Source organism: Furipterus horrens, unplaced genomic scaffold (genome assembly GCF_987537825.1).
Source record: "Furipterus horrens unplaced genomic scaffold, mFurHor1.1.pri manual_scaffold_12, whole genome shotgun sequence".
Classification (NCBI taxonomy): Eukaryota; Metazoa; Chordata; class Mammalia; order Chiroptera; family Furipteridae; genus Furipterus; species Furipterus horrens.
In genome coordinates, this window is record NW_028327182.1 from 86209010 (window position 1) to 86224246 (window position 15237).

The 15237-nt window shown below is 34.7% G+C and overlaps 1 protein-coding gene across 1 annotated transcript in view; it reads right to left on the reverse strand.

Annotated features, from left to right (window-relative positions):
• Positions 1-15237, reverse strand: part of SGCZ (sarcoglycan zeta) — a 204177-nt gene that overhangs the window by 1509 nt on the left and 187431 nt on the right. The window contains exons 5-6 of the mRNA XM_090258154.1: positions 11726-11798; positions 4404-4527 (exon numbers count right to left, since the gene is read on the reverse strand). Of these exons, the coding sequence (XP_090114280.1) occupies positions 4404-4527; positions 11726-11798 (197 nt within the window). The remainder of the gene's footprint in view (positions 1-4403; positions 4528-11725; positions 11799-15237) is intronic.

Sequence of the window (15237 nt, forward strand, 5' to 3'; positions counted from 1 at the left end):
ACAAATGGGGGTAGATATTAACTAGGTGGTTAGAGAAAAGGCATGGAGGGAGATTTCCACTGCCAGCCTCTTCCATACTCTTAAAATTTTGAAACACGGTAGTAACTAATTGCCTATGCAAGTGAGCCAGAAGAAGGATTCATATACTATGGTCATGTATAATTTAATTTGGATGTGAGCATGTTTGTTCAAGCGTCTGCTATATGGTCACCCTCTCACAAAGGACTTTCCTAGTTTTCCTACTAAAATAACACTAATCCATTCATTAATTTCTCCTTGATTATTTTACTTTTCTTTATAGTAACCAACTCTTCTTCACATTTATTGTATTCATTCATTTATTGTGCTTCTTTCACACAAGTAAGATCTATGAGGGCAGAATCTGTCTTTGGTTCATGGTTATAGAACAGTTGGTAGAACTGTGGTGGTACATGTTGTGTAAAATAAAATTCTTCCTTCACCTTGGACATGTCTCTCCACTCTTGGGTACAAATGTTACCCTCCACCAAAGTCCCTTCATCTGCTCTATCCTGCAGAGACCTTTCCCTGATGCTCCAAGAGGGAAAGACTCTGTATTTGGTTCTCCTGTAGCACCTTATTCTTATTAATATCTTATTTTGCTAATATTTTGCATATTATTTTATAATCATATTTATGCCTTATATTTCCATGAAGGTAGAATCACACCTAAGTATTTTTATAATGCCATAGTGTTTGACACTGCACATACAGCATCCACATAATACAAACAGTTGTTGAATAAATGAATAGATTGTAAAATAAATGAATGATTACCTTTATCAACAGTAGTCAAAGTTAAGAAAGCATCTTCACTCTTGGGTTAAGTGAGAGGAAAGTAAGGAGAAAAAAGGCCTTCTGTTTTCATTATTTTAAGAAAACATTTTTTTTTTTTTTTTACTGATTTGAAAGTTAGAAGTCCACAAAACCAGTAAAAGAAAATAATACATTTTTGGGTCTAGATGCTGGCCCTCTTTTCTCCTGGCTCTGTTTCCATGTTGAGGGACATCAATGGGTGTAACTCAGTGTTACACACTCTGGGTTCTTCGCTCATGTCTCCGCAGGGGAGGAGAGAAGAAGCCTCCTCTTCCTGAGTGTGAGAGCGAGTTTGAGAGAGGAACTGGGCTTGCAGAACTCCTTCCATTTCCTCACTTCTTTTTAGGAGCCAGCATGCTTGCAGAGCAGACATTCTTAAGTTTCAAAAATATTACAGGGGCAAGGCCTGGGTCTGTGGGATTTAGGTCTGCATATTTGGGGGTGAGTTCTCTGAAGAAATGATAGGTGTTGGTGTTTTGCCCAAGCAGCCTTGAGACACAGATGATCAACAGCAGGACACGGGAAGCAGAACACGCGGATCAGGAGGCTCACATGGGATCGAGGAAAGGACAAGGTACTGGGAATGGTTGACTATTAGGAAGCACAGAGAGAAATATTGCGGGTGAGCCATGGCAGTTTGCAGAGGCTTGCATCGCTCATTTTTATAGTTTGCAACTAATTGTCTTTGCATTGGTGTGGCCTGAGGGAATAAGTGTGGAGAGTAGCCATTGTGACACAGGTAGGGTGAACAGGTGGCAGCCTTGGGTAGCAAGCACCAATGTAGAGACCTCTTCGATGGCATTAACCTTGAATCTCATGCCGTGTGACCCGCTACAGCTTAGCTACAGCATGGGCCTCCATCTCTCCTAGCCATTTAGTGGCTGCCGTCACAGTATTTAGCCAAATGACAATACTTGATTCCATAAACTTCTATACCCAAACTGTAGCTTCCACTACATGAGGAAGGCGGATTTTATTAATGGGTACCTGAAAATGAACAGGGCCATTAAAAAGATAAAATGATACTTTCTTGGCTTGGGATGGAAACTGTCATGAGGTAAAAAGGGCTGATATACATCGACTCTTTCCAACCCAGCACTGCTCAGCCTCTCCAGGCCACTATAGCTTGCTGGGCTGGCTCTTTCTGTCTGCTAAAGCAGTGACGTCATACTCCTCATTTTCCAACTTCTAAAATTGGTCTTTCTATTCTATATTGTCCTATAAACCATACAATCCATTTGTTCTGGAAACTCTTCCTGGCACTCAAAATCACACCCCTGAGGTTTTAACTCATGGCTCATTGTCTTCTTTTCCCCACGAATTCATATACCGAATCTTACCTGTTGAAATGAGACCTATCACTATAGGAAAAAACCTTAATCACTTAGCAAAATAAAATTTGTTTACCCCTTCCTCTGTGATGTGGCATATGTTATGTTATTGCTTTGCATTTACTATTATACCGCCTTCAGTGGCCTTCTTACAATTATGATTCATGTTGTTTACAGAGCTACACTGGAATTCCTTGCAACATTATGTCAAAAATAACTGAATCTTCTGCAGTGTAAAATTTTGTGTGTAATTTCATTCTCACACATTTCGTTCATTATTGTGGTTACCTCAGTGTTATCCCTGTTCTGATTTTAACTAGTTTAAACCCTGTCTAAAGGTAAACTTTACATCTTTCTATATTGTTTAGTAAATGGTCAATCTGCCTTTCTGTGGCATGGTCGTTGAAACAAATAGAAAGATTTTATATCATTTCACATTTCTTTTTTGGAAAATTACATGTTTTTATTCTAAAATAAAGTGCTGTGCTTTTCTATATTTTTGTTTTATTAATATAAAAGCAACCATGGCTGAAAACATCTGGATATGATTTATTTATAGCATAAGCCTCAATTCACAATTAAATGACAACCTGTAATTGAATCCAAGGAATCTGCTGATCCTTTGAATAAAAGAACATCAGTAAAGTGGTGCGTAAGTAGGAGCAGAACAGAGATATATATGCACCAATATTTATTATGGAGTGATTCACTATGAATAATTTGAATGAACTGATTAGCATGATAAAAGCAACTCTTTAAAGAGGATATGAGATATTTAGAAAGGTTTTTGTCTTGCTGTGGAAGACCATCTATTATATGTAGTCTGTAATAGTAGTGGAAAGAAACTCTAAAAGGTGATATGAACATGTTTTTTAAATATTCTAAAGCATATTTGTAGATCATTTAACTTTTATTATCCACTGAGATGCTAATGTGGTCCTGAACATGATTTAGTTATAAAAAATGAGTCAAAATATATAATTAAAACTTATCTTGAATCAGCAACTGAGATAATGGCATATAGTTAAAAAAGAATGTCTCCCTTTGATTCTATTAACTTATGCTCTCATCTTTACATCTGAAGAGGAATAAAATGCTCCTGGAAATCTCTTCAATTAGCCTTCCATTCTTTTTTTCTCAATTCAAACTTTGTAAGCTCATAATAAAAAATAAATAAGCACACAAGGGAAGAAAATACTGAAGGAATTAATTGGTATAAACAGCAACACAAAAGATTAGAACTTCAAGGATTTTGAGAATTAAAACAAAAGTATACAGAATAGAGTATGTATTATGCATAAGGCTTTGAAATAATTAAGGTAGAATTAAAAACAAACAAACAAAAAAACAACTACCAAGATGACTGGGCATATTTGAAAAAAACAACAGATGAAAATCTTAGACATGAATAACATCATTACCAAAATTAAAAGCTCAATATAAGTATTAAATATGACATTAGATGCTGAAGAGGAATCTGGGCATGGAGACCAGAATAAATAAGCAGAGAGAGGCCCAGGTAGACAATGAAATAGAAAGTAAGGAGATTTAAGGCACCTGGAGGGCAAGACAATGAAAAGTATAGCATTTCTAGAGACTTCTAGAAAAAGGCCACAGAGAAAGTGGGGGGGAGATAATAGGTGAAGACATCTGCTAAGCAGTTTTGAGAATGGACAAAAATGTGACTACCGATACAACAATCACAATGTGTAAATGAAAAGTAAATGAAATAAATGTGTCTATTGCATTAGCATCCATGAGAGGAAGAACAAAGACAAAGGGTTTTTGGTTTTTAAAGGCATGGCAATAGACTTAAAGGAGGTTCTTGAGGGAAATAAAGTGAATGGAAGAAAATTAAGGCTAAGTAGTAAAATAACCTTTTGGTTTCCTTTTGAAAAGTATAGGCACTATTTTTACAGAAACAAATATCCAAGGTAATTTTTGGAAGAACAAAATAGAATTTTGAAAGCAAAGATTAATTTATCCTTGATATTACCTTGACATTTATTAAATTGTCTCACTCATGAGTGAATATCTTTCAGTAGAAAATAAGTAGAGCTTTGACTTAAGAAAATAAAATCAGGTTTACTAAATTTCCTATTCAAGAAGTAGTCATATATTCATAGTGAAGTTCACGTATGAGGCAGTTCTCTCTGTGTCACCTGGAACCACGTGCATATGCTTTGGGAGGAAGGATTCTTACCAGGAAGGAGCCACACGCTAGCCCTGGGAACTCACCTCCCCCTCTGTGGACTGCAAATGGAGCTCCTTCCTGCAGGTGGCCTTGAAGTCTCCTGCAGCAGCGCGCACCTGGACGCCTCGAGGAGCTTCCATTATCAAGGACCTGGTTGGTGATTCAAGCCTAAGGGAAGAATAAAAGAATCCTTAGAGTAAAAAAAAAAAAAAAAGAATTGTGACAAACTAAAAGATATCATCAGTCAACTAAAAACAAAGAAGCAGGTGGCTGTAAATTAAAATCCTTGCCATTTCAAAATACAGAGGGGGAGCAGAGTGATGTTTAAAATGATTTTTGATAATTTATTTTTTGCTCTTTAGAAAACTATTTGCTGGCAACAATTACTTACTCTCATTTGTATAATGATTTACTAAGTCTCTTATGTTGCTTCCCTTCACAATGCACATGAAAAGTAGGTCATCATGGTTACTTGTTTAAAGCTTTTATATATACATTTTCATATTAACGGTGGAGTTTTAATAAATAAATTTCCACATGGAGCATGTAAGTCTCCTTCACTAAAGAGTCCCTGCCTTGCGAAGATGAGAGAACTTTAATGAAAATCGTGAAATTTGTGAACTACCAGGCACGCACAGTAAACATTTTGTAAGCTTGAAAATTTTCAAAGTCCTCTTTATGCTTCTAGAAATTAATTAAAACAAAGAAATAAGGCATTTCCTCCATCAACTGACTTCTACCACTCGAGGAAAATGTCCGCAGAGTAAATGACGTTAGTCTGAAGAAGAAAAGTTAAAGGAGGGCTGATATACAAGTACAGATGTGATTAGAGGTTGGCTACATAAAATTTGAGAACAGAAGTGTTTAAGATAGTTGTGTCTGCAAAAAAAAAAAAGGAGCTGAGACACAGTTTCAAATGCTCTTCAAATAATAAACTAGAGAGAAGAACCAAAGGAGGCAGAATAAAGAAAACAGAACACGGGAGTAAAAAAGCACTCGTGTAAGGAGAGGTTTTACCCCTGAATCAGTGTCTTTGGGTAAGTGTTCTGCTCTGGGGCTGCAGTGGCCACAGGAATTCAGAGCAAGGGTCCCCTGAGGACCACATTCTCCATCACTCAGAGCAAGGAGCTTACTTTGAGGCAATAGACCCAAAGCTGTTTTTCAGAAAGACCCACATTGAACAGTGTGATCAGCTCTCTCTCTCTCAGTAATGAAATTCAAAGTGATATTGAAGGACTTGAGTCAGCATTTAGAAAAAATGATTTGGATACATTCAAATCACTTTTATCCCCCCACTCACAAAACCAACTTTGAAACGTTTATCTCTATGTGCCTCTTGGGTATCTTTATAAAATTGCTGGTGGGAGTGAGGGAGTGTAAGTTTTTGAATATAAATAATTTTAAAACTCTGTATTTTGTTGTTTTTAAAACAAAAATCACACATTTTTGAAGAATATTTGAAAATTTAAAAAAAAAATCACTCATTTTTTTTTTCGTTCATAAACCTTATACTTACTTTGACATGGTATCAAATTTCAAAACCTGAATGGTAAAATGTATATTTTAAATTAATTTCTCCAGATACACCTCCAAATCTGCACCACATTGAATAGTATATTTGTGACCACTACTATTTCCATCTCTTAATTATCCATAACATAAAATGTAATTCTTTAAGTTTGGAAATGATTCAACCATTTAGACAAAAGTCGCTTAAAAAGTTAAAATGGATTAAAGTTCTAAAACAGATTATAAATCTGACATTCATGGAAATGCAACTCAGTGATCTTATAAGTGGGAGGAAAAGCAGTTACTTTATCAAATAATTGATATGAGTTAGTTTTAGTTTGTTCCTGAGAATAAGGGGTTGCAGTGTTTGCTCATATATTTATTAGTAAAATATCCATATTAAATGTGCACATTTTTACACCATATTTCTACCATGTTTGACATTTGGGATTAGAGCATTATAATATATAAAGGATTTCAGGTCTCTTGAGTTTTTCCATTCTCATCTTTATGAATTATTTAATCAGAAAATTTTTATTATATTCAGGAATCCATGGCCACTGTAGCCACAGAATAGAGCGCTTTGCCAACAGACTGAGGATTCATCTGCAAAGAGGCGGCAAAGGTTGAGAGCTGGCTTGACCTGGGTCCAGGAAAGTCAGCTAGCAGCAGTAAGCCTCGGTTTTATCATCTCAAAATTGACAATTATGATGTTTTCTTGTTTGTGAGAAATTTCTTAAAAGAATTAGGGAAATAAGTATGTGGTGGAATTGTATTTTGAAATATTAATGGAATTTTCTCTCCTGTCCCATTCCTTTGGCAACCCCTTATTTCCCATTCACTACTCTGTATCCTTGCCACACACAAGTAGTGGTTGGTGATAGAATAGCAAAGGTGATAAAGATTCTTTGAGTTTCCTAATGTTACAGATATTTTGAGTTTTAAAAAACACTAACCATTTAATGTGTTGAAAATGATTCAGGACATAAAAAAGCATACCAGAAGAAAACCGTAAAGAATATTAATGGCATGTAGGGATACTTTAAAAAAAAGATTTTATTGATTTATTTTTAGAGATCAGGGAAGGGAGGGAGAAAGAGAGGGAGAGAAACACCTATGTGGGAGAACAACATCTAAATGGGAGAGAAACATCACCGGTTGCCTCTCGTAGGCACCCTGAACCAGGGATCGGACCTGTCACCCAGGCATGTGCCCTGACTGGGAATCAAACTTGCAACCTTTTGCTTTGTGGAATGATGCCCAACCAACTAAGCCACACCGGTCAGGACATGGATACTTTTAAAGTATATAATTCCTGTTGCTAAATTATCATATGAATATGAATATTATATTATTTAATGTCTGTATTTTACAATTATTTCAGGGAGAAAGATATATCAAAAAGACATCTGATAGTCTTTACCTGAAAATTCAAATATTTGAGATATTCTTGGATAAAAATAAACTCATACATGCATCATGTCATAAAACTGCCAGTATTTCAAAAAGTAATAAAAATATGTAATAAAACTCCAATAAGAATCTTAGTAGAATCTCTTGAAAGTTAAAACATTATGTCAAAATATTTGAGAAATAAAAGTACATATGGCAAGTAACACTTTTAAAACATAAAGGTAAAGTGGGAGATTTTTCATTTAAAATTAGAACTTAATATACAGTTATTTTAATAATATTAAATTAGAAATTAAAATTAGGTCAATGGAACACAACAGACTCTAAAATAAAGGATGAGAAACATCCAACAAATGCAGCAAATGTTTGGGTTGGAAAATATCAGGTTATTTAGTAAATATTAATAAATAATGCTTAATAAATTGACTGGCCATGCTGAAGAAAATAACATTAGATCCTTCACAAACTCTACAGGAATAACTTCCAGCTTCATTTATTCAAAATATAAAAATTTACAAGGAAATCAGACTCGAATATACAACAGAAAATTAGAAGAAAATTCAGAACATAATTTCCCATTTTATTTATTCAGAGTATAAAACTATAAAATATGAATGTGTTCATTTTGAAAGATTAAATTCACAGCAATGAATTTCAGACTAGTTTTCATAATGAGTACTCAAAGATTAGACAGCAGAGAAGGATTGCCTTGAACTCTAGTCACCCTACCTGTTTTTCCCAAGTGATCCTGTTTTTATGGAGTTTACATAGCAAAGGTGCAGTAAGATTTCATTTTGAAGGTGTTTTGCAATTCTCAAGTTTGAAAATGAGAGGCCTAGGTCTTAGCAGAATTCTCAACATTCTGAGAAAAGAATGCAGACTTCTTTAAAGTAAGTCCTAAGATGCCATTGCTAAATAGAAACTTAAGTAGAACTTAAGCATCGCATATCTTGTCCTTGCTAAATACTCAACACAGTGCCAGAGAAATAGTAGGCACTCATGAATTATTTGAGATTTCAATGATGGCATGAATGGAGAATTGAACAGAAAAGTGTGTCAAGATAAAAAGTATCAGTGCAAACTGACTTGAACATATAAGAAAGTACGCTGTCATCATTTTAGGGTACATCGAGTTTTCTTTAGATGCAAATGACATTGTTTTTGCTTCCCCCATTTTTATTGTTTTCTGCTCACTAACACGAGTCATTATGGTTTCTTCCTTCAAATCAGAGCAAACAAATCTCTAGGTCAGTTATCTTTCTGTGTTCCTAAGTTTTTGATCTAAAACAAACTTTTCAAAATGCTAATTTCTTACTAACTCTAGATAGATATATAAATACATATGAAGAATAAAAAAATGCAAGGAAAGAAAGAAGAAAGAGGGAGGGAAAATGGGGAGGAGAGAGAGGAAGGGAGAGGAGAAAATTTCCACTTAATTACTCTTTACTCATAGGTAGAAAAATAGCAGCAAAGTATTCTATCCCTTTATTGACAAAATGTCTCAGGGAACAATCCTTAACTGCTTAATAACAGTAGCTTTTCCTTGAACGCAGAAATTATGTGAATTAGCATGAAGTATTTCCACAGAGTAATTTGAAGCTTGCAAACCTCAACATTTCAGTTTTAAATTATATTCATACAAGAATGGAAATGATGAGAAGATGCCAATTACATCATTAAATATTAACTCATTTACTGATTTCAAGTCAACATTCTTGTTTTATTCTTGGAGGAGTTAATGGAACTTGGACTCAGACAAACTCTGGGCAATGGGCATTATATAATGGATTACATCACTTCTCAGCATGGAGTGCAGAAACTCTATAGAACTGTAATAATTTACTAATAAATCACCTTAATAAAAAAGGAAGAACATTCATATGAGTTATTTCAGGCAAAAATGCCATTATCCCCTTACTGATCATTCAGCATTCATTTTTGAGCTTTTTAAAACACATAGGTCCCTCTTGAAAGCCAATATCACCTTATGTAAAAAATTTTTTTTAAATCTACATGTTTAGGTTTAAAATGAACATGGAAACTAGCACAGATCTTGGCACATTTTAAGCACTCATCAAACTTTTGTTAAATAAATAAATTAAAGAAAGCTACTACATTTCCACACCAAACTATTACCTCTACTCTACAGCGAACTCCTGGAATGTTCCTTTCGAAAGCCTTTTATTTTTGACAAAAACAAAATCGAAGACAACATGGTTACTTACTCCGCCAGTTACCGTTTTATTTACTTGGCCAACCATTTCACCTTGTTGATTAGAATTAGGTGTCAGCTACAAGTACTGTTATTGCCCGGAAAGGACAATTGTCAGCAAAACTAGTAAAAAGCTCAGACGCCTTGATTTTAATCTTCAGTACACCAATAAATAATTGACTACCACCATCATTACTGTGCTCTGCTTCTGTTTCAGTTTTTGAATTTAGATTAATAACACTCATCTGGGAGTTGCAATCTGCTTTTAGCACCAGCAGATAAGCCTAGCTTAGTTCAGTGTTTAAATAATTGATGAATAATTGTAAAATTAAAAACTAGAAGCACTTACATACTAACTATGATTTTATCCACATTCACACTTATAAATTTTGATTCATGTCAGCAAGATAATTAAAATAGCAGTTGGTTCTTATTCCTCTTTTGGCAATATACTATTCCTAATAAAAAAATCATAAAATGAGTACATAATTACTACAATGTTAGATGTAACAAATGTTTCCTTTAAATCTTAGTAATTTAAACTTTTCATTGAGTGAGTCACTGAACTCTAATATTTGTATTAAAAGACAGTTTAAAAATGATTAGGATCAGCGTAAATTACATGTGCCTTAACAGCGTGACAACATGTGCTGCCACATTCTTTGTATTACATGCACTCAGTAGTGTCCTCATTATTCGGTTTTTCTAAACTTCAGTAACTCAGTTTAACACGTTTGTATCAGACGCTTCTCTATGTGGGACGCAGTGCTGGCTGCTGCAGCATTAAGGATAAGCAAGGAAGCTGCAGATCCGATTCTGATGGAGAACACAGCTTGTTAGGTGGTGAGGGATAAAATTAGCAATTACACAGAAATGTAAAGTTCCCGAGAGAGTCATAAATCAAGACTGTAACACACTATGAGGCACTAATTACATATATTTTTCAACCCTTTTAAATCCTTGGGGTTTTGCTGTAGAGTAAATAATTATGTTTATCTTATGAAAAAAAAGTCCTTGATCACAGGAAGAGAAGCACCTTCTGTTATTTTTCACTAGCTTATGTGAATCTGGGTTATTCTACTAGTGAGAAACAGACTCTTTAGGACATTTTATCATAAAACTATGAAGGGCTGCAAATTTTACACTTTTAAAAGTGTCTTTCTTTGGTGTTAACAAATTTCATCTTTATTTTTCTATTTTCATTTGAGCAGGTTTTCCATTCATCAAAATGGGAAAGGCTAAACTTGATATTTATGAAATAAATGTTTTTTTTTTGCTTACTATTTTGATTGTGTTTTCTAGTACAAAGACTCTCTCAGGTTGATATTTTGATTCAAATTTAAATATGATTTTAATATTTGACTTATTTTAAAAATATCAATATTATTGCCTTTTTAATGTCACAAGTGCATTTTAGAATATAATTTACCTATCTAAAACTAATTGCATAAAACATTTTAATGAATATAATATTGTATTAGTTTGAGGTATATGATATATTTTATATATATATATATATATATAGGCCCCTGGCTGGTTTGGCTCAGTGGATTGAGCGTCGGCCTGCGAGCTAAGTGTCGCTGGTTCCATCTTCCAGTCGGCACATCAGAGAAGGAAAACTCTGATTCCAAAAAACCTCCGCTGCCTTGCGGCATACCTCTTCAGGGGAAAGGCTAAGGGAGTAAACCCCGACAGAAAATCCGGAGCCGGAGTCCCTAAGGCGGTTTGACGTTGTAGTCAACACCGGCAACTCCTGCGGCGCACCTGAAGCCAAGCTGTATTGACTCCGTCTTTCCCTTGGATCCTTCAGCTGCGAAGAGAGGGGGGGTCTGCTGCATGGGCAACAGCAGACCCTCCATATCACCCTGCCCAGGCTCTGTAGCTTCAGCTTCACTGGAGAGGACACTCCAGCGTCATCGCAAGATGTCGATTCAACACGAGAGGAGACAGATACCGTGTCACTCCCGAGTCGGTCTGCACAGCCATTCTCAGCGGTGCAGATAGACTCTTAAGAAGCTACACCATCGTCTCTCGAGACGGACGGCTGCCGACGATATATATAGGATAAGAACACATTTTCTTGTCCATCTAATACTTGACTATCCACCATGTAACAGAAAATGTTAATTATTTATACAGGTATGTAGCATATTCTCTATTTTAGTTCTTTATATAACAAGGTTGAGCAACAGTCATGAAAACAGTGATACAGGCATAAGAGCCAGGACTTACCTGAGGTCTTGGGAAGGTTCTGCTCTGATATGAGGTGTCTCAACAGAGTGCCCAAATACTGCTCCTTCAGTGCCTGAGGGTAACATGAATCCCAAGTCAATATAAGCAAGTGGACAGATACATTGATATTCATTTCTATTTTTATGGGCCAAAATATGCTTCCAAAAATGGGATAACTGAAAACAAAAATACAGAAAATAAGGGGAAAACTGAAAAAAGAATTTAAGATAGTGCAGGGCCAAGGAGGTCAAATCTAAATGTCACTATGTTGACCACTTTTAAGATGATCTTATTTATAAAAATTCAGACTGAATTAGAGTTTTTATCCTTTTACCCAAGAACAAGACCCATCTCCTTCCCCTTTTTTATTTCCCAAGTAAGCGAATTTGAGGGAAGAATACGTCACAATACACAGTTCTGTGTTAATACAAGCAGAGCATGAATGGAAATGTGAAGGGTGAGCTCCAGGGTAGTATAGGTCTTATTGGCCTTTAGCATTTCTCCCACAGAAGCTCCCACCTTTGATGAGAGTGATGACTGAACAACGGAGAACTGGGCATCTTACTTTGACCTCACTGGAAGTAAGGCTCTACCTAAGACCGTGAACTGCTTGACTTCATTTCATTAGAGTTGACTTCATATGAGCTCATAGTCATCTGACGAAGTCATGCACTCCAACACTTTCTTTGGGCAACTGAAGCTTTCATTTATTAATGCAATTTGATTTTCCACGTTTCCAGAGCTTTCCCATAAGTTAACACAGAGCAAAATAAAATGACTTTCCTTTTCAAGAATTAAGTGTAAAACACATTTCTTTAAAGAAGATGATGAAGACAAAGTCTCTTTTTATTTTCTTCTGTAATGTCACATAAATGTTTCAGATAATTTCTTTTAGAATAAACTTTATTTTCTTTTGATTTAATCTTCAAATATCTTGGTGTAAGAGTGTTATGCCTGCTTCATCAATGGCCTCAACACTAGCTTAATAATACAATGCAAGTGAAAAGTAAAAATTTTAAACTTATCAAATAAAGCTGCTTCTGCTTATGGTGAAGAACAATATAAATATATTGATCAATAAGCAAAGGAGAAGTTGCCACTAGGAAATGAAAGCTAATGTTTAAATGCCTTGAAAATAAGTGATTATTTCAGGAAATACACTAAAATCACCAGGTGACCACTCTACATGTAACAACAATGCATATCTCGATCCTGAAGCACAAAAGGAAGGTTTTTTTCCAAAGACTATAATATGGTTTCATCTATATTATGGTTCAAAGGGTACATTTATAAGGGTCTGCTGCAGTAAATTTTAAGATTACTGAACTTTGTTTATAAGCTAGAAATCTATTGGTATTTTTTTTTTTTTTTTTTTTTTACTTCTTACTGGCTTTTCAGTGGTTTCTTTTCTTTTTTTCCCCTCAAAAGGGGATTTGTAGGGTATATGTTATTACATGAGAAACTACTACAAAACTACTTAAGTAGTTTATTCTCTTGATATTTTTAAGATATTTATTTGTGAGTGAAAAATTCTTAGAGATAAATCTTTGATAGTAAAGTGATAGTTTTATATAACACTTGAATTTCATGATTATGGTGGGAGGTTGGCATTTGAAACAACATTCCAAGATATAAATTTTCATATCTCAAGGAGAGACTCTCTTGGTATTTAAAAAATAAGATATAACTTCCAAAAAGGATAGTGTCCATGTGTAAAGTTCAAATATTAATTTTCACTGTTCTATGATTTTGAAAACTTCTAAGACAAGATGGCAGAACTATAATTAAAGTAGAGCAGCAATATTTAATTTCAAACATAAAATGACACACATAGTCATTCAGCGCAGAATGTATCAGTGAAAGTAAAAGCATGATGGCAGCAAAAGGTTAATTTACCAAGGAGGACTGGAAACTCATAGAGGTCTCAATTCTCACTCTCAATATAGAAAATTGTTGGTGATTTAAAAAAATTTATTCTTGAGGGAATAAATATATAATCACACCTCTTAAAGGGTTAAATTGAAAACTGAATAAAATAAGAAATATTTCGCTAAGTGTAGGCCTCCAGATAATGAGAAAATTACTCTCATCCTTTCTATTTTTGTCCCAGAGTGAGCCAAAGGGTAAAAATTAATAAACAAAAATGATAATCACAGAATGAATCAGTGAAGGAGGATAAAAACCATCTGAGCCAGGCACATAAAAAATCAAAAGTAAAAAGATATATGTCCCATGACTTGGGAAATGTCACACTATTAATAGGGCAAAGACTTAGCAATTAAAAAATATAGGACACTGAATTAATTTTAATTTCAGGTAAACACTAAATCATTTTAGCATAAATATCTAATATTTGAAGGAAACATTTTTATACTAAAAATGATTAGTTTTTTATCTGAAATTCAAAATTAACTTAATCATTAGTCAAAATTAATTTGGTACAATGAGTACTGATCTGACATTCTCACTTTAGGAAAAGAAAAAAATGTGTGATTTGTCTCACATTGTAAGTTATAGAAACCATGGAAACCATAAAGGAAGAGAATTAAAAAGACAAAATGGAACATAACAGACAATTATTAATATGCATATTTAAGCTTATTGACTAAATGAATATTTATTTTTATTAACGTTGTAAGGGTTTATTCCAAAGAACACAGTGCACAATTATGATTGATTGTATAGATGCTAAAGGATATTTCAGATAACTTAATGTGAGAGTGACGCTATAAAACTTAGGGAAAACATAGATTGTTAACTTTCATAATGGTTGGGGAAAATGAGGCAAGCAAGGTTCTGGGTCAAACATTATCTCAATCATGTGATAATTTCTGGCTTCAGAATAAAAGAATAAGGATGACAGTTTACTTTGCTGGAGAGAAGAAAGAGTATATACTGAATGTGTTTCTATTTTATATTTAAAGACAGTATAAGATATAAGCTAGGATGTTATTCTTTACAAATGCTTAACCTAAATGTCACCCCACGAGACATAAAAAAAATTATTAAAATTAAGTATATGAGGGGGGATGCCCCCCAAAATCAGAATAAACTTCTGGAGGGTGGGTCCCTGGTAGTACAGGCTTCCCCCACTTGGTGAGTGTTCTAGGAACCCATCTGTCCAGCTGGCATTGTTGTGAGAGGCTGTGTTTGGTTTCAGTGAAATTTTTTTGAAGACTCTTTCATTGAGTTTGCCCATTTTATGATGGGTGAGATTTACAAGTGCACTTACCTACAATGTGCTGAGTGTTCAACAGTATTTGACCAAAAATAGCATTGTCCTCCTGTTCCACCCTCCCTGTTCACCTGATCTTGCCCCAAGCGACTTTTTATGTTTTCCCAGATCAAAAAAAGTCCTCAAAGGGAAATATTTTGCTGATGTGGAAGAGGTGAAACTAAAAACATCAGAAGCACTGAAGTCAATGAGTTCAAAACTGTTTTGAGCAGTGGAAAAACCACCTCTACAGGTGTATTGCATCAAATGGAGAGTACTTTGAAGGTGACTGAAGTTT